At 61.0% G+C, this 19,098-nt stretch overlaps 2 protein-coding genes across 12 annotated transcripts in view; both read left to right on the top strand.

Annotated features, from left to right (window-relative positions):
- The window catches only part of NAV1 (neuron navigator 1), a 223,035-nt gene extending 216,853 nt beyond the window's left edge, over nt 1-6,182 (top strand). For all 11 annotated transcript variants that reach the window (XM_075910183.1, XM_075910185.1, XM_075910182.1 and 8 more), the window contains one exon: nt 463-6,182. In XM_075910183.1, the coding sequence (XP_075766298.1) occupies nt 463-558 (96 nt within the window). In that variant the 3' untranslated portion in view covers nt 559-6,182. The remainder of the gene's footprint in view (nt 1-462) is intronic.
- A 3,523-nt stretch (nt 6,183-9,705) lies between these two features.
- SYT2 (synaptotagmin 2) overlaps nt 9,706-19,098 on the top strand; it is a 128,929-nt gene continuing 119,536 nt past the window's right edge. Inside the window, exon 1 of the mRNA XM_075910218.1 lies at nt 9,706-9,789. The gene's annotated coding sequence lies outside the window, so the exon portion shown is untranslated. The remainder of the gene's footprint in view (nt 9,790-19,098) is intronic.

The raw sequence follows: 19,098 nt of genomic DNA, 5'->3' as shown, positions 1-19,098 counted from the left end.
GGCGTCTCTGTCTGGGGAGGCTCCCCACAGACAGGCTCCGGTGCCCACGCGGCTGGTAGCAGGTGCTGAGGGGAGCGAGCCCCCCCGGAAACACACACCAGGAGGGGCCTAGGAGGACAGAGCACGGTCTGCAAACGTGCACCTCAGCCTTGCCACAGTTCCCTATCGCCTACTGGCTCTCACGTGCCACCCTTTGGTGAACCCGACCCAAGGAATCCCCGTGCAAATCGGTGCACCCCCGTGCAAATCGGTGCACCCCCGTGCGCTCTGCCCGCTGGCCCCGAGAGGTGCCCGAGCCTCCCAAAGCTCCAGCCAAGGAATGGGCGTGTGGGGCGGGGACTCTGCTGGGGGGGCCCTGGCAGGGCTACGCCAGGCGCGGGGTATGGAAGGGCAGGAGTGGGCTGGCTGCCGACCCAGGGCGAGGGGTCTGAGCCGCTCTCGGTGCCCTTGCCCCCTGCCCAGATGGCCATGCTGCTGAAGCTCCAGGAAGCAGCCAACTACATCGAGTCTCCGGACCGAGAGACCATGGTGGATCCCAACCTGCAGCCGACGCCGTGAGGCCGCACCAGGGAGGGGAGCTCGCCGCCCTCGGCCGCCAGCGTCCCCGCCGGCCGGCTTTTCTTTTCCTTTTGGCCTCCTGGAGCGCGCGGCCGGGGCTGGAAAGCGGCGGGACACAGGGCCCTGGCACGTCCCCTCTGGGCCCGGGGGGCAGCGGGGCTCAGCCCCCGAGAGAGCACGAGGCACCTGTCTCCCAGCCAGACTGGTGGTAGGAGACGCCTGGTTTCTCCTCTTGGTTTTTTTTTCTGTCGCAAACTCCTGGGGGTTGAGGGCCGGATGGAGCAATGCAGACTGCCCGGCACCAACAGGCAGGCCCTGCGTGGGGCGGGGACCCCGCAGGACCCCTCCCGGGGCAGCTGGGGAGCAGGGAGGAGCCTGCCGCCCCTGGACAAGAGGAGTTTTTTAATCAAACATGTGGGGCCAAGAGAAGAACCATTCCCTGAGGAAAGTGTCCAAGTAGCGCTGGCAGAGATCCGATGGGCACCAGCTTCCGACGTCTCCTGCGCCAGCCGCCCCACAAGCAAAGGCCTGGGAGGAGGGGCGGAGGCTCTGTCTTTGTACGTTCCTTATTTAATCTGCATGACCGCCGTTTAAACCAGGACTTCCCAATAAACCCTGCTTTGGTTCCATTCCTCTTCCCCGCCCTGCCACCCTTTTGATTTGGCAACGGTCAGTTCTTCCCTTCCTCTGCCGGCCTGGCTCTCCCCCCGCCCCGCTTGCTGTGGCCTGAGCAGGAGGGGTGGATTCCTCCTTTCGTTGCCGTTTGAATCGTTCGCTCGTGTTGCTCTTGGGTTCTCCTCTCCCCCTCCGGCTCCCTTTCCCCGAGTCACCTCCGTGACGCACTGGTGCTGACTGGATACTCTCCGGTACCTGACCCCGCCCACCCTTCGCCGCTCGTGTCGGGCTCCACGGGCTTCCCTCGGCAGCACGACGCCCACCAGGACGCACGAGTGGCTGGGCCGCCCATCTCCTATAAGCACAAGGGGCCCGGCCCTGGCGGTGGGAGCTGGAGCCGCTGCGCCTTCCTGCCACGTCCGCACTGTCGGCGGCTCACGTCTGAGGGAGAGGACGACCTCCCGCCAAGCCAGCAGCGCGAGACAGCCCTGAGGTGAGGCGGCAGGCCGGGGAGGCCCTGCCTGTGGCATTGCTCCGGGTGCTTGGCCCATGAAGACCTCGAGCTCCACAGCGCCATGTCTGGCATGGAGATCTCAGTGGCTGGAAGGTGGCATCCAGACCTAGGGTGGGCAGCACACCAGCCTCTGTCCGCCATGCACCCCTGAAAGAGCCCTCGTCCCCTTGGAGAGCACTGCCGGGTGCATTGGCATAGGTCCAGCCGTGGGGCAGGCTCAGTGGAGCTGAGGGCCTCTCGTCTCAAGGGTCCCGTCCTGCATCTTTCAGCCTCACTTTCTGGGCCTCAAGGCCACGAAATTGCCCCCGGCAGCCATTCCAGCCGGAAGGACCCATTCTCCTTTCCACTGAGCACCTGCCTCGCGCAGGCCCGGCGGCTCCAGCGCCACTGTGTGCTTTCTCGGCTGTAAGTCGTGGAGAACGCGCCCAGCCCTGGGTGGCCACGGGCCAGGGTGATGTGCAAACACCTCCTGCAACAGCTGCTCGTCCGGGGCTGTTGGGACGCTCGGCCCCGTCCCTCCGTGCCTGAGGCAGAGCGGTCGCCCAGCAAACTGGAGACGGCCTCGCGCGTCGGGGGAGCCTCCAGCGAGCAGCCTATGGTCCGGCAGGAGCCTGGCAGGGTTTTCTTGCCTGGAATTCAGCCCAAGCTGCGGGAGGAGCTGCCGGGGCGCCGAACCCCCGTTCGGGAAGCTGCCCTGCCTCGTGCTGCGATTGAAGCTGCCGCTGTTCCCCCCGAGCTGCGAAGACCCAAGCCAGGGCCTGCACAAGAAATATGCAATGCTACAGCCGGGGGCCATGGTGCTGCAACGCTGCCTTATTACCTCAGCGGCCGGGCAGCCTGGATCGGACACCCCAGGGGCACGTGCTGAGCAAACCGTCGGGTACGTGGCGGGGCTTGGCCCAGGAGTGCCCCATAGTCTGTGCCACAGCAGCGTGGGTGCACGTACCCCCTTCTCTGCTGGTGCCTGCTGCGCTCCTGTCCCGCACGCCCGGGCCTGCGTCTCTCTCTGGCCAGCAAGGAGGCAATCCCAACTGGGCGCGTGGTCCCAGCCTCGCCGCGCTCCTCGCTGTGGGGCGCTGGCTCCAGCTGGGGCTCCCCCGGCTCCGGGGACCCTGGCCGATCCCTGCCCGGCTCCCTGCCACAGAGGTGCTAGCTGCTAACAGATGAGTCCCTGGCCTCCGCCCATGCTGGCACGTCGTGGCGTTCCGAGTTGCGATTCTTGGGCTCAGAGTGAGGGCAGATCTACCCCGTCCCTCCATGCCGTGGACGTGGGGATCCACAAGCTGCCTGGCCCTGTCACACTCCACAGCTGGAGCTGCTGCTCCTTGGTGTGCCTCCTCCTTCGTTCCAGCCACGAGCGGAATACATTTTATGCGCATTAGGCCGGTGCGGATGTGCACCACCTGTAGAACAAACCTAGCTGTGAGGGCTCTGCTACTGCGCTGGGTGGCCTTGGACTCTCTTGGGTGGCCCCCATGTGCCCAGCCCACAGGAACCACTGGTGCTAACCTGGGCTCTCCCCTTCCTGCAGCCTCTTGTGCATTGTTCACCCTATGGGTGGGGAGCAGCTGAGCTAGTGCCTAGCGCTGGCTGTTACTGGAGCCCCCGCGGATGGGGCCGACGCAGCAGCCTGCCACGTTGGTTGGGCAGCCTTGCAGTGGGGACCCAGGGTGAACGCGGGTGCATGTTGGTGACAAACGTGGCGCAGGCACCAGGCACTTCCTCCTCCCGCTCCCCCCCCCCCCCCATCAGCCCACAGCTTTAAGTAGGGCTCTGGCCCCGTGGCCTCCCCAAAGGGCGGGTCTGCCAGGGGCGAGGTGCTGCCATCTTTCTGGTGCTCGGACACACACACACACACCCACCCCAGCCTTTCTCATTCGCCTGCTATTACAGGGGGCCAGGCCTGGGGGGCTAGCCCACAGCACCCGCTGGGTATAGCCAGGCCTCTGCGCAGCCTCTGGCCAGGGGGTTAAAACCAACCCAAGAAACCTTTGGATGTCAGGGAAATGAGGCCTGGTGCATTCCCCGCCCCCCCCCCCCGCCCCCCCCAGCTGCTGTGGGGCAGGGGCAAGCCCACCGGCGTGGGTCCCCCTCCGAGGGGAGTTGCAGTGACGCTGGGTGCAGCTCTGAGGTGCTCGCTTTGCTCTTGGCATGTACGCGTGGCACTCGGGCCCCGCCACTAGAACCACACGGGGGGATGCACCGGGCCTTGCTGCCTGCACAGGGCCTGGGGCTGGGCCGGGGGGGCTTGGCCATCTCCGCTTCCATTGGCTCTTGTTACTCGTGGCAGCGCTTTGCCTCCCGCGTGGCCTGGTGCGTGGCACTGGCATTGCTGCAGCAGCGCCCCCTTCCCCTGGGCGGCCGTGCCACACGGACCCATCGTGCTGCTCACAACGCCCTTGTCCCAGCCCACCTGACTGCACCTTCTTCCTGGGGCCCGGGGCCCTTGCAGGCAGTTCAAAGGGCCCCGCTCTCTTAGCTGCCGTTTAGCAAAGCTACTACCACGTATTAGTTCTCGTGGTTCTTCCCTGCCACAGTCGCTCCAGCTCCTCTCTCTGCCTTGGAGGAGCAGCCAGAGGGCCCCGGGGCCCAGACTCTGCAAGGCCCAGGCCTGTGCCTGATGCCTGTTGCTTTCTGGGCCACGGTCTAAGAGACACCGTTGGCATCTCTCTGGCAAAATGAGCCCACACGGAGGGTTCCCCGCGGGTGGATTCCTGGCTGGTGCCACGTGGGGCAGTCGGGCTCCGTCTCCCAGGGAGGGGGTGTATTCCAGCCAGGCTGTCCTGCGAGGCTTCGGGGCCCGGCACCGCAGGTGGCTGGGGCGTTGGATCCCGGGTGGGCCCTGTCACGGGGCGAGGCCGTCGCCCGGAGCGCTGGGCGGCCGACGCAGGTTTCAGTCACGCTCTTGGTGGCTTCCGTTTTGGTGGTCTGGCTCTCACGGTCGCCCCTCAGGGCCTAGGCCAAGACGTGGCAGGGGGCCTAGGCGCCTCCCTGCTTCCTTGCGTGGGAGTGAGGCACTGGGCTCCCTTTGGAGGTACAGGGGCTAGGCCTCAACTTGTCCCCTTGCCCAACCCCACCGATCCTTCCCTCTCCTCCCAGTGGTCCTGTCAACGCACCACGCGTGGGGGGGCTGGGCCCCCGCTGCTTCCTGGGGTTTGGATCCCCCTCTTGGCATCTAGCCTGACCCCTAGGTTTGCACCAGCCTGGGGGCGGACGGCGTCTCTGCAGGCTGAGCCCCGGCCAGCGTGTCTTGCCACGGCCGATCCGGGTGCTTTGCACAGCGCTTTTCCCGCCACCCACGGGGCTCGCCACGGGGCCGTGTCTCTGCCTTTTCTGTTCCCGCAGTGGGAGAAGGACCCCTGTAAATAGCGTGGGCTGCAGCCCGGCCCCCCCTTTTATACTTGGGGTGCAACGTGCTGGGTGGACTCACCTGTCTGATTGTAGGAGACACCTGTCCAGCAATCACTAGAGGGTGGGAGCAAGGAGGGGGGCGGACATGAGCCCTGCCCTGCCAGACTGGGATCCCCCCCACCTGCCCCCTTGCCTTGGCAGCCGAGCAGGGGGCAGGGGCCTGAGCGGGGGGGCTGGAAAGGCCTGTTTCTAACTGGCTGCAGTTGGGTCTTTCTAAGGGGCCATGACCCCGCCCCCCACTCCGCCCCCTCAGAACAGCCTCTGGGCCCCTGAGGGCCACAGCCTGAGCTGTTGCACATGGTCCAACGCCCGACCTAGGAGGGGCCGGGGGGGGGGGCAGAGGGCTGGGAGCAGAATAAAGCCCCACCTGGACTTGGAGCCAGCTCCTTCCCTCTGCCCCCCCTCCCCCCAATTCCTGTTCCGTGCCCCCTGCCTGCTTCCCAGGCAGCCGGTGCTCAGTGGCAGGAGTGCAGCCTGCTCTCGCGGGCTGGGCACGGCTGCCAGCCGGAGCTGGCCCGTGGGGGAGGATTTTAAAGGAACAGGCTTACAGCCCCCAACCCGAGTCCGATGGCACCGGCAGGGAAGACGCGGCCGCCTTTCAGGGCGTTCCTCCTGCTTTGCAGCCGCGTGGGGAGCGAGGCCCAGTGGGGTACGCCTGAGGGAGAACGGGGGCCCGTGGCGCTGTGCTCTGACTGGCCTCAGGCTGGGGATACCAAAGCGTTCCTTAACACCCACGGGTGCCTGTAAGATTTATCGACACCCGCTGGGGACCTGGCCCTGCGGAAGGGCGGGGCGGAGTCGATAGCCGTGAGAGCGCCCACAGGCCAAGGCCTGATGCTCCAGCCCCGCAGCGAGGGGCTCTGGGCTGGCTGCTGCCTTTAGCACATGCAGTGGGGCAGAGGGGAAGGGATGTGGGGCCAGCCTTGGGCTCTGGCCTAACTTCAGCACCTGCTTTGCAAAAAAAAAAAAAAAAAACAACGGGGGGGGGAGGAGGATTGTGAATTCCATTGTCAGCCCCCAAGCAAGCTACGGAGCAGGTCCGGCTCTGCATGTGACGTGCTGGGTGCTTTAATGCCCCTGGAAAGCCAGAGTAGGGCTGTTGGGAAAACTGACAACTGCACTAATTCATCCAACCATTGGCCAACCTAACGTCCATTCCCACCTCCCTGCCTGACACCGATTCACCCTTCCTCCCACTCCCTCCGTGTGCCAGGGCGGCACTACGTCGGGCTGAATTTAGGATCTTTCCAACATCTTGTGTCTCCTTGGCCCGTTAGCGACTGCTGCCGGGTGGCCCCAACCTTAGGAGTTTAGCTTTTTTCTATTGAAAACAAACTTTTTTTTAGTGGAAGGAAAAAAAAAAAAAGCCTGAAATGGACGAATCCCTGTTTTAGATGAGTTGTGTAATTGCCGAGGTTGTGTGTTTCTTAACTGCATGGTATTCCTTCGGAGGGGGTTTTATAGCACTTTTTAAATTTCTCTTGAGATTTTGGTCCAAATTTCTACTGCTCTCTCTCTTTCTCTGTCCTGTCTGTCTTTGCTTTTTCCTTTCCTTCTCCAAGAGATTCTTTGTAGACTTGTTCCGTTTTATACCGGCTGTAGACCACAACAAAAAACCCACAAGTCACACACTGTACATAGCTGCGGAAACAATCATGGGACATCAACCGGAGCTGGACTGTTTCCAAGATGAATTGTTTTCACTTAAGTTGAAAGTTTTCAAAAAAAAAAAAAAAAAAAGCCACCAGTCCCAGGCTTTAAAAAGAAGGATGATAATAAAGACGTAGCGCCAAGTACGGCCTGCCACCTACTTCTCTTGCTGCCCGAGCCGCTCCCACCAAATGGCATGTCTCCTCTGGGGTCATCTGTCTAACACCTTGGAATTTCAATAAAGTTATCTCCTGTGCTGTTTGGCTCTTGCTCCTGTGTCCCCGGAAAGGTGGGGGGGCTGCCTCTGAGCTCTGCCTCACCCCTTCGTCTGCATGAAGGTGAATTCTGACCTCCTTGCTAATTACGATTGCGCCGCCACGTGGCTAGTCGCGGCAGCCTTTGCTGCATGGCAGCGGTGCTGCCTGGCCGTGTTTCAAGACTACGAGGCATAAACGGAGACTCTTGCGGATGTGACCACTGCTGGAGTCCTGGGCCCAGTTGTGCCCTACTGCGCCCACATACCCCTGGCTGGTGTTATGCACCAGCAGGTCACGTTCTGGGAGGGTCCTCCCCCCACTGCAGCAGTGCTGGCTGGCCGGGGCCCCTGGTGATGGCACAGACTTGGGTGGGCCAGGCTTAAGTCCTTGCTCTGCCACAAACTCCCTGGGTGACCTTAGGCAAGTCATTTAACCGCTGTGCCTCAATGGCTGTGTCTCGACTGGCCAGTTTTTCCGGAAAATCAGCCACTTTTCTGGAAAAACTTGCCAGCTGTCTACACTGGCCGCTTGAATTTCCGCAAAAGCACGGACGATCTCATGTAAGAAATCAGGGCTTCTTGCAGAAATACTGTGCTGCTCCCGTCCGGGCAAAAGTCCTTTTGCGCAAAAGGGCCAGTGTAGACAGCCCAGGTTTGTTTTCCGCAAAAGAGCCCCGATCGCGAATATGGCAATCGGGGCTTTTTTGCGGAATAGCGCGTCTAGATTGGCCACGGACGCTTTTTCGCAAAAAGTGCTTTTGTGGAAAAGTGTCCTGCCAATCTAGACGCTCTGTTCCGAAAATGCTTTTAGCAGAAAACTTTTCCGTGAAAAGCATTTCCAGAAAATCATGCCAATCTAGACATAGCCCATCTGTATAATGGGGCTAATAGCACTGCGGGGCTTCCTAGCTACGTGGGAGGATAAAGGCAGTGAGCTACTACTGAAACAAGGGCTGTAGCCATGTAAGGGGGACTCCTGTACCTGCCGGCTTGACGCTCCTGCAGCCACCTGTCTTCAGAGCCCTGCACCAGGAACAGACAGATCCATTCTGTGGGGACTAGCCGTGTCCTGGAGGGGGGCTGGGAGAGGCAGGACACTGACCCCCCCCTCCCCCCCACCTCTCCCCTGCCATTGGGGTCTGTTTTTCGGAACGGCCACTCTCACGCCATGCACCTGGGAAAGCCGCCCTAGTACCAGCCATGGGAACTGCAACCCCCCCTCCCCGTATGCCGCAGGCCCCACCCCCTGTTCTGGTGTCCCACAGACCCCTTGGGTCCTATCCGAGAAGCTCACAGTCGATCCCGGTGTCCTGCAGATCTGGCCTCTACCCCAGTATCCCACAGACGCCCCAGCCCCCTAGCCTACAGACCCGGCCCCCGGCCCAGTCTCCCATAGACCACACCCTGAATCCTGGCATCCCGCTGTCTTGTTACCCGCTCCTGTCGGCCCTCCCTGCCCCCCAACGTGGTTTCTACGTCATGCCCGCCCAGCAGTGGCCTCCGCTGCGCTCCCCAAGGCACACTCCACGTGACAGCAGCCAGGCGGCCCCTCCTCGCCCCAGGCCGCCAGCCAGTCAAGCAGCGAGATCAGCGGGCCCTCCGTGCCCCCAGAGCCGTTGGGCGGCCCAGCTCTGCTGCTCTCAGGCGACCAGTGAAAGCCTCCTCTCTCCCCCGGCTCCAGGGACTGGCCGGCTGTGCCAAGCTGCTTCCCCGGCGCCCATCGGGCTGGCGCTGCCGGTCCTCGGCCACACCCGGAGACTGCAGCAGGCCACGTGGCTTGGCTGCCACCCCGGCCCAGAGGGGACGTGGCTGAGTGCCCAGCCCCAGGCAGGGGATCTGGGGTGTCCGTGACAGACGCGCCCTCCCCTTGGCAGCACGTGGCTATGAGGGGAGAAGGCCCAGGTGTGCAGGGAGCAGGCCTCAGCCTGACCAGCCCCATTGTCCGTATGAGTGAGGCCTTGGCCGATACAACCATTTACGGGCATTTTGGGCGCCCGCTCTCCCCACTGATCTCGCTCCATCCTCCAGGGAAGGTGCTCGGCCCGGCTCGTCGCCTGTCCTGGCTCGCTCTGCCTCCGGCCCGGCAGGCTGCATTTCCTGGCAGGGCCAGGCCCAGCGCGGGGTCCAGAGTGGGGTACGGTCAGTGGGTGATGGTGAGGGGCTGTTGCCATGGCGATGGGCTGTTGCCATGACACGACTACACCCTGACTTTGGGGAACAGAGCTGGTGGCGCTGAGGACGCTGCGTAGCAGGTCAGTGTCACATCGGGCACAGCGCCCCTGCTTCCTACCCCCCACCAAGGCTGTGTCCCAGCCACTTGCAGTCAGCTCCTGTGTGCACGGCTGCTCCCTGTCAGACCTGCCCGGGCAGCCGGGGGCTTGGGACCCTGCCCTGCAGCACCTTTCCCCATGGCCGCTGCATGGCCTCCGGATGGGCCAGCGGGGAAGCCCCTGACCCTAGAGCCGCCCCCCAGAAGAATCAATTCTGCTAGAGCCGGCCCTTCCACTGGTCTCCAATGAAAGCACCTTCCTCTGCTTCCCAGCCAGCCCCTGAAATCAGGAGTGAGCCCAGCCCCCTGGCTCACCAGGAGTTAATTGGAGGCTGAGTCCAATTAGGCCACTGGGCTGCTCCTGGAGGGGAGCTGATCTGCCCCAGCTGGGGAGGAGCGGGGCCTTCACAAAGGGAGGGGCACAGAGGCAATCTGGGAGTCTCCTCTCTCAGGTTAGTGGCTGTGGGAGGCCTGGAGCAGATGTCCAAGGGCTGTGACCCAGCATGGAAGCCAGAGGTAGGTGGCCCACGCGCAGGCTGATAAAACCCAAGGGCTAGATTGGTGTTTTGTGGGGAGAGTGAGAAGAGCTCTGTCCCTCCCCCTGCTTCCTGGGAGCAGAGATTGGGCTCCTGCAGGGCAAAGAGAAAGCTTGCAGGCTGGGGAGAGATATGTGGGAGAGGCAGGAGTGGGGCAAACACTGGTGGTTGTCCCAACCTGCGGAAGGCCGAGGAGGCGCCGGGGGTGGCAAAGGAAGGCTGGTGCCCTGGAGAAGGCCGAGGCGGCGCCGGGGGTGGCAAAGGAAGGCTGGTGCCCTGGAGAAGGCCGAGGTGGTGCCGGGGGTGGCAAAGGAAGGCTGGTGCCCTGGAGAAGGCCGAGGTGGTGCCGGGGGTGGCAAAGGGAGGCCGGTGCCCTGGAGAAGGCCGAGGTGGTGCCGGGGGTGGCAAAGGGAGGCCGGTGCCCTGGAGAAGGCCGAGGTGGTGCCGGGGGTGGCAAAGGGAGGCCGGTGCCCTGGAGAAGGCCGAGGAGGCGCCGGGGGTGGCAAAGGAAGGCTGGTGCCCTGGAGAAGGCCGAGGAGGCGCCGGGGGTGGCAAAGGGAGGCCGGTGCCCTGGAGAAGGCCGAGGTGGTGCCGGGGGTGGCAAAGGGAGGCCGGTGCCCTGGAGAAGGCCGAGGTGGTGCCGGGGGTGGCAAAGGGAGGCCGGTGCCCTGGAGAAGGCCGAGGTGGTGCCGGGGGTGGCAAAGGGAGGCCGGTGCCCTGGAGAAGGCCGAGGTGGTGCCGGGGGTGGCAAAGGGAGGCCGGTGCCCTGGAGAAGGCCGAGGTGGTGCCGGGGGTGGCAAAGGGAGGCTGGTGCCCTGGAGAAGGCCGAGGAGGCGCCGGGGGTGGCAAAGGAAGGCTGGTGCCCTGGAGAAGGCCGAGGAGGCGCCGGGGGTGGCAAAGGGAGGCCGGTGCCCTGGAGAAGGCCGAGGTGGTGCCGGGGGTGGCAAAGGAAGGCTGGTGCCCTGGAGAAGGCCGAGGTGGTGCCGGGGGTGGCAAAGGAAGGCTGGTGCCCTGGAGAAGGCCGAGGAGGCGCTGGGGGTGGCAAAGGAAGGCTGGTGCCCTGGAGAAGGCCGAGGTGGTGCCGGGGGTGGCAAAGGAAAGCTGGTGCTCTGCAGAAGGTTGAGGAGGCATCTGATGGAGCAAACCCTTCACTTTCACCTGCCCGGTCAGCTGTCTCCTGTCAGGTGTCCCTGGGTTCCAATCCACCCCTCTGCCCGTAGGCTGCTCTAGGTGGCATCTGTACCAAGACTACAAACCTGGCAATGCCATTACCTGGGTCCCCGGGGCCCTACAGGCTCCGCGGCTCCCCCTTGTGCCCACTACAGGGTGTGTGGCTGGGGGTCTTTCCTGGCCCAACCTGCGCAGGTGACGAACTTTAGATGGCCCCACATGGTGCAAGCTGGGACACGCTGCCACTTTCTGCCGGCAGATGGCGCCCTGGCCAAGCGCATTGGAGGCAGCCCAACTTCCAAGCCCCCGTGTCGTGCACGCCCAAGAGCTGGCTGCAAGCTCTGGGCTGCCCGGGTACCACGTGTCCTTGCTTTACTCGTGCCCGCCCTGGGCCCCCTCTTCCCTGTCCGCACTCGGGCTGGGTGCTGTCCCTAGATTCCTGGAGGCCAGCAGGGAAACTTGTGACCCTCCGCTCTGACCTCCTGGGTGGCCCTAACCTGAGAAACCCCCTCCAAGGGTTCCTGCAGCCAGCCCAGCGCTTGTGGGCGAGCTAGCCTGGAGAATGCCTTGTGTGGCGATCCTGTGTTTAAACCGCCGCTCCCAAAGCACGTGCCACCTCGTGCTCCGCAAAGCTCCCCTGAGCTCTGTAATGCCTTGGCTTCCAAATCCCAGCCTCTCCCTGGCTATGGATAAGGGAATCTCGCTGTGTTTAGTGTTTTCCTTTGCGCCTCCGCTCCGGGAGGCAGGGGACCGAGTCGAAAGCTGAGCTTGCAATTAAAAGGAGACGTCGATGCCCAACCTTTGCTGACAAAAGCTGTAAAATGTGAAACAATTGCAGCCCCAAAGGCTCAGAATGCAAAGAAACAGAACCCAACAGGGGTGATTTTAAAATCCTGAGATTTTTAAAAGCTGGTCGTGTGATTTTTAGAGGCCTGACTGGTTGTGGCTCTTTTTAATAGTTGTGGCTGGTGATATGGCCAATATGATCAGATAAAGAAAGGTTCTCCCCCCCATCTCGCACTCAGCCCCCTAAAAGCCAGATTTTTGTACAGATCTCGGCTCTTCTTTAGCACCTGACTAAGCTATGCAGTCGTGGAACCTCTCCGTGCCAGCTCCAGTCGAAGTTGTGCAAATACACCAACCCGCGCTGGAAACGACACCTCCAGCGTAGATACACCCAAAGGGCCCAAGGCTTCGAAAAGCTCAATGTGTTGGGTGCATTTTGGGACCGGTAGGATTTAGTCACAGAATTTAAGGTCAGATGGGAACTCCCGACCAGCTGGTCCAACCTCCTGCATGTCACAGGCCACCAGCATCCCCCAGTGTCCGAAATGAGAGCCAAGTATTACAGTGCTCAGGAAATGAGACTGTGCCACTGACCGGGAATGGGGAAAAAAATCCTCTTTTGCTAAACATTCACCAAGTGTGTATTCAGCAGTGGAGTGTTGATTTTGTTTAACTCAGAGCTTTCCCAAGGAGGAGTCCTCTGGCAGACCAGATCTATTGGGGTGAGAAATGTGCAATACTTGGCTTTGGTTTTTACACGCTGTCTTTGGCAGATCACTGCAGCTTTTAACTCCTCGCTCCATGGGTCAGCAAGATTTGAACCTGACTCTTTCCTGTCTCCAGCACAGAGCTCTGCACCTACCACTCAAAGCGCAGTGGCCAGGTGCTCTCTGTGTGAGCCACTAGAGTAGGGGCTTCCAAACCCTCCAGGGTCCTCCGTTTCCACCCCAAACCCCACTGTGCATCCAGCGTTTTCCATGGGGCTGGGCCGATCAAAGGGGTTTTAACTTACAAGGGTGTTGCATGCAGAGGGTCGCTGTGTGAAGGGAGTTGCTTAGCCTGAGAACCGCTGTGCTAGCGAGGGATGTGGCATGGGCTTTGCCTGCTTGCTGGCCAGCAATAGGCCCTTGGACCCGGCACACAGATCTTATTCCTGGTTCTAGGAGCAAGTGTTGCCTAGGCCTCCGAGTGCCTGCTGCAGCTCGGTTAGTCAAGCCCATAGCTGGAGTGACTGGTCCCAGTAGCCCTCTGGTGAGCAGAGGAGACGGGGTCTTTTCCATGCCCTCCTGCAAGTGGCTGTATGTCAGTCCTCCACGGACTTCTTTGTAAAACAGGCGGCAGGGCAGTCGGCTGGGGAACCGAGCTCTGGCTCCGTAGTACAGCCGGCAACAGGCACACAGAGTGAAGGGAAGCCTGGGCAGCCACCTCTCGTCCCTGGGCTGGCCAAGGCCGTGGAACCGAGAGGGAACACCCCCCACAAGCCTTCCGCAGCAGAGCTCCGGTGGGGCGGGGAGGGGCGTGTCTGGGGTCACCCAGGCTGAGTGGAGGTGCCAAGTCAGACCTGATGCAAACAGGAGCTGGAGTGGCTCCTCCACAATGCAGCCCAGGGTTCGAGTGATCCAGCCAGGTGGCCAAACTCCTTCCCTTTGTCCCTGGCCCAGTCGGCCCTGAGGGATTTGCTGATCCGACTCGGTTCCCACTGAGCCTGGCGCGGGAGGGCCCAGGCAAAAAGAGCAGCTAAGGCCGAATGAAACTGGCCAGCCCCGAAGGGAAGAGCCTTGCAGCTGGGTCTGACTGCCTGAAAGCGCTCGCCAGTGCCCGTCAGGGGAGGGAAGGGCCCTGCCACAGCTGATCAGACCATGTGGCAACTGGTCCGAACGCAGTGTGGGCGAGATCCTGAGCCGAGTGCGGCTGACGCAGCCCCGACGAGATGTGGAGTCACGCTGATTTACACCGGCAGAGGAGTCAGCCTTTGGCTGTAGCAGCTCCCAGAGTTTGACTCCGGCTGAGGAAGCTGCAAAGGCCCCATCTTTCCCAGGGCTCTAACTCCTGTGAGCGCAGGGGAGAGTTTCAGGAGCATCTATGACGGTGGTGAGCAACTAGCAGCCCACGGGGGTTGTGAGCGTGGCCCGCGGGCCCGTTGGTTACGTTGCACGTGGGCAGGGTTGCCAGATTCTGCTGCCTTCCATGCGTGTCCTTTTTTCCCTACCGCTATTACTAAAATGACCCGCAAGGGCAGCGCTGTGAGGTGCGCGCTGATGGCACACAACGCTGGCGGTGAAAGCCGGGCGCGCTGTCTGCAGCCAATCACAGCGCTGCTACAGTACGGTCGGCACCGCCCCCATGTTCTAGGGACTCGGGTGCAGGGAGCGAACTTGCCCTGGCCTGGGAGGCTGTCTTGGTGACAACAGTTTGTGGCCCAGTGAGATGAGGGAAGGACACTCCACTGGGCCCCAAGTTGCCCGTCGCTGGTATAAGGCGTATGCCTGTAGCCAGTTGCTAGGCACAACTGGACAGCTGGAGCACGTGAGACCCGGTGTACACCATGCGCCGTTTCAAACGGCACCATGGAGGGTCCGTTCTCCTTTTGCAGGCGGCTGGGAGCGAGCCAGAATTAGGCGATGTCTACACCCGCAGCTTCTTGTGCAAGTAATATGCAAATGAGGCTAAGCGTGGAATATCACTGAGCCTCATTTGCGAGCCTCATTTGCATACCTAATAAGCCTCCCTTTTTTTTTTTTTTTTTTTTTTTTTTTTTAAGAAGAGGCTCTTGTGCAAGAAGAACGGCATTGCACAAGAGGGGTTTTCTTGCGCAAGAAGGGGCAGTTCCTGCAACTCATGGTAGCTCCTCTGCCTGCCCTGGGCTGCTCCTCCCCCCTCCTTTAGTTACCTCTCCGTTGCCAGGTCCCCTCCAACGTCCCCGGCTGGGGTCCACTCTGACAACCCTACTTGTCCGGATGTCTTCTTGGCATCCTCTTGGCCATCCAGGGTGCTCCTGGCGCTATCACAACGTCCCTACACCCCTCCTCTTCCTGGCAGCCCACGCCTACGCTGCCCCTCCCCTTGTGCTGGCGTGGGGATGCCCTCTCGCTCCCAGCATGCCCCGCCCTCTTTGGCCCCAGCGTCAGCGGGCGTCTGGTCGGCGGGCACATTCAGTGTCCCCGGCCGGAGCCCAGCAGTCCGCAGCCGCGGCGCCGGCTCTGCAGTGCCCGCAGCAAGAGTGCAGGGGTGTGCGGCCCCGTTCCACGTGGGCACTGCCGGAGGCCGTGGTCTGGGAGCGAAATGGGTTGGGAGCAAGAGCGTGGCTGGTGGTGGGTGGGGGAACTTCCGCCTGAAAGAGGCATCCTACTGATGGAAGGGTGAATTCCCCCAAGCTACCAGCAGACACTGCAGGAGTGAGTTCCACCCTTCCCCTCCCCCCCGGAGATTCTCCCTGCAGGAGAGCTGGGTTGAAATGCCTGTTGCCGAGCTACGACCGGCTCAAACGCACAGGGCAGTGGGAACCTGGGCCAGAAAATGCCTGGTCATCCTCTCCCTCAGCAGCCCTTTGGCTCCAGCTTGCAGTGAGGGGGAACAGCCCTGTCTCCCATGGGCTGTGACTGGCTCAAGATTGCTCCCAGCCTCAGTCGGGTGGGGCGAAGGCCCTTGGCTCGCTGCAGCAAAGGGAAGGATGAATCCGTGTTTCAGTTTTACTAATGAGATGGCACCCGTGTCAGTAGCCAGGGCAGACAGCCACCGGGGCTGGCTGCAAGGGAGGTGCGTGGAGAGACGTGAATCACCCCGAGACGCTGGCTGGAACAGGCTGTCACTGCGTGAGCCCAGCTCTAGCCTACATGCTGGCCCTGCTGGAGTGTCTGAACCCCCCCGTCACTGGCAGCTGGGCCACACTGGGTCGGGTCCACCAGGGACTGCAGGGAACACCAAGGGGTGTTCTGTGTTGCTGTGCCCCTGTTCTAGGGGCTCCTGGCATGGTACCAGCTTGGCTTTCCTACCCCATATCAACAGCACCTGGAGCTGAGACCTGCCCCGCACCCGGGTGCTTTCCATGGGGGTGCTCTGAACAAATCGGCCCCGACGTTAGCTCTGCCCAGCTGGCATACGCCATGGGAGCCTGCCGGAACCCTGGGCGGGGGGGTTGCTAAACAGTTGCATGGCTCTGGCCACACAGGAGCCAAGCTCGTTGCTTGTGTAGGGGGAGAGGTTCTGTGCCAGCCAAGGGTGCATTCCTGGGGGGCTAGGGAAGGTAGCAGACCCCCTGGATTTCATACTTGAAGACACACGCCCTGGCTCTAAAGGCTGCTCTTACCTGGCGGAGAGTCTGAGCTCCTGTGGGGCAGGGAAAAGTGGCTGTGTTGGTCTGTAACTTGAAACAATGTCTGGTCCTGTAGCACCCTAGAGACTAACCCAAACAGAGAATCGTGAGCTCGCGTGGGCGCAACCCACTTCTGTCTTCTCACCTGAAGAGATGGGTGGTGCCCACAAAAGCTCATGACTCTGTTAGCCTCCAAGGTGCCATGGGACTTCTCCTGGTCTTGGGGGGCAGGGCGTTTGTTGTAGCAGAGAGGGGCGGGGGGGGGGGGGGGGGTAAGGATAACAAGAGGCTGGCCAGTCAAGTACTGAAGGGTCGTTAGAGCATCATGCAAACGTTGCCCGGTACGTCACTGAGAGGGGTGTGGGGGGGGGGGGGGGGGGTAGTAGGAATGATTCAGTGTTGTGCTGCTGTTGTTTTGTTCTTCAGCCTTTTTTTGCTTAATCAGCCCCCCAGGCCAGTCACACAAACCCCTTCCGAGGTACACACATAACGGGCCCCTCGTGGTGCCCTCGGCTAGTGACCCACCCAGTCTGATGGAGAGCGGTGCCTCCAGGGCTTCCTCGCTGGGAGACAGGTTCCTTCCCTCTTGCCTTTGGGGCAGGGAACCGCAGGGGCTGGAGGTGGCCTGGCTCTGGCCCCAGAGGCTCATGCCCCCCACCTCAGCATTGGGGAATGTGGGGCGGGAACACACAATCTGCTAGGCCGGGCTCTGGTGTGCGAGGGGGAACGTGTCTTTCCTCAGTCAGGGGTTGTGGCTTTTTTGGGTCTCGCTTGTGTGCGGCCCCCGACTGATTTTTTTTTTTTCTGTGGGTCGGTGGCCCCCAACCCAAAACAGGTTCCCCAGTCCTGCCTTAGGGCTCGTATCCTAGTCCACACTAGCTCCCCACACAGCGCTCTCCCTTGGCCGGCCGGCCGCCCACCCACCCGGTCTTCACAGGTTAGGGGTTCTAGAGACACTGCACTGACGCTGGGCCTGCAGCTTCTTCCTCGGTCTGCGTCCCCCACGCTCTCACTCTCTTCCCCCTTCCCATCATGGCATGCAGCGTCTTCCCCTCCCCCCCCCCCCCCCCCCCCCCCCCCAGCCCTGGTGCCACCCCGGGGGGAGACATGGATCAGGATGCTTTGAGTTCCAGCCTGGCTGTGCTGAGCCAGGAGTCAAGTTGACCCTATCTGGCAGCTCTCACAGGCTGTGCCAAGAGCTTTGCGAGAGGCTCTGGATTAAATGATTGTCCTTTACCCCAGGCTGCTCGGGCACAGTCGGAGAGTTTGTGTCTGGGTCAGAAACATGGACGAAGGGTGTTCCGAGGCCTCCATTCTTGTCTCCTTTATGCTGACGGAACATCGGACCTCGATAGGAGTTACTCCAGATTTGCTCTGCGGTGCCTCAAAGCCACTCAGGTTTACAGCTGAAATAGTAGCGGGGAGACTTGAGTGCTTTGCTGGATTGGGACCTCCAATCCTGTTCCCCTTGTGCCACAAACCCGGCCTGGCATCCCAGCAAAGATGACCACAGAGGTGACTGAATTGACTCTTACTCCCCCGGCAGAATGCTACAGCAGCCTGCCACTTTGGAAAATTCAGCTGTTTCTGTGATTCCATTTATTGTTCAGAGGAATTCACTGGGCACTTGGCTGAGTAACTTCTCATGGAGGGTGTGGCGGCGCGTTGGGGTTTTCCCATCTCCTGCACCCCTGTAATGGCACGGACAGACTCCACCAGCCAGTAGAATAGGGGGAGTTTATTGCTTCTCCAGGATACAGCACAGATGTAATCTGGTTACAGGGCAGGCCTAGGATGCCTCAGCCCCCCTTGAGATGGGGGAGACTGGGCCCCTAAATTCCAGCCCCTTTCCCTAGGCTGTCTCCTCCATGCTGCCAGACAGAAACTAACTCACTTCTAGCCCTGCCCCCCAGCCAGGGCCGCATTCCACCTTCCTTTGTTTCTCTCCCTGGGGGGTAGCTGGTCGGACAGGCTGAGAGACCCTTGCCTAGTGACTCATCCCCTGTCCTGCTGGGCCTTGCTGCAGCCAGTGGAGGTCACTCACAACCCACTGCCCAGCATAGCAACCAGCAACGTACCTCCCACTACATCACAGAGGGTGTGTAGTGCATGGGCTGCTCCCAATCACAAAGCCCGATCCAGCAACTTTTAGTACCAAAGCAATCTCACTGACATGCTTGAAGTGAAGCACTTGCTTGAGGCCTGCCACATGCGCTAAAAGAGCAGTTTCATTACTGGGTAGCAGTAGGAAGTTGTCATCCTCCAGTGCGCCAGCCACCTTGAGGGAGAGGGAGGTGGCCCACACTTTACCATCATCACATATGCTCCCTTGAGACCATCCAAATGAATGTGAGTGTTTCTCACGTCCTCGCTGAGAGCAATAGGGAATCTCTTCATAGCCGAAAACAAGGTGGCGTGACATTTTCTAACCCTTATTTCTCACAAGAGTCCGGAAGAAGTGGAGGTCAAAAGATCCCTGTTTGAACTAGCTTGCTGTGGCTGGGAGATTAGCTGGCTGCATTATTAAAAGGCTCCACATTCCTCTATTAAGGGCCGTTAATTAGAAATGCAAACTTCCACGGTGTTTGCTCTTTGAGTTGGTGATAAATTGGCCTCACCTTGTGCTCTGGGAGTTCACTTAGACCAAAGTGTAACCCCAGGTCTGTCTTTGCCTGGCTAATGCTCATGCACACAGAGGCCTATGTTCCCTAGTTCAGAAAGCCCCATCCATGATCCACCAGGGACCTGTCTTCACCCAGATGCAAGGAAGCTTCCCAAGCTACCACTCAGTGTGGATGATATTGGGATACAGAGAGGCTACGTCTAGACTGGCATGATTTTCCGGAAATGCTTTTAACGGAAAAGTTTTCCATTAAAAGCATTTGTGGAAAAGAGCATCTAGATTGGCATGGACGCTTTTCCGCAAAAGCACTTTTTGTGGAAAAGCATCTGTGCCAATCTAGACACGCTTTTCCGCAAAAAAGCCCCGATCACCATTTTCACCATCGGGGCTTTTTTGCG

This window comes from Pelodiscus sinensis, chromosome 27, assembly GCF_049634645.1.
Source record: "Pelodiscus sinensis isolate JC-2024 chromosome 27, ASM4963464v1, whole genome shotgun sequence".
NCBI lineage: Eukaryota > Metazoa > Chordata > Testudines > Trionychidae > Pelodiscus > Pelodiscus sinensis.
This window is presented reverse-complemented; position numbering and strand designations above follow the sequence as displayed.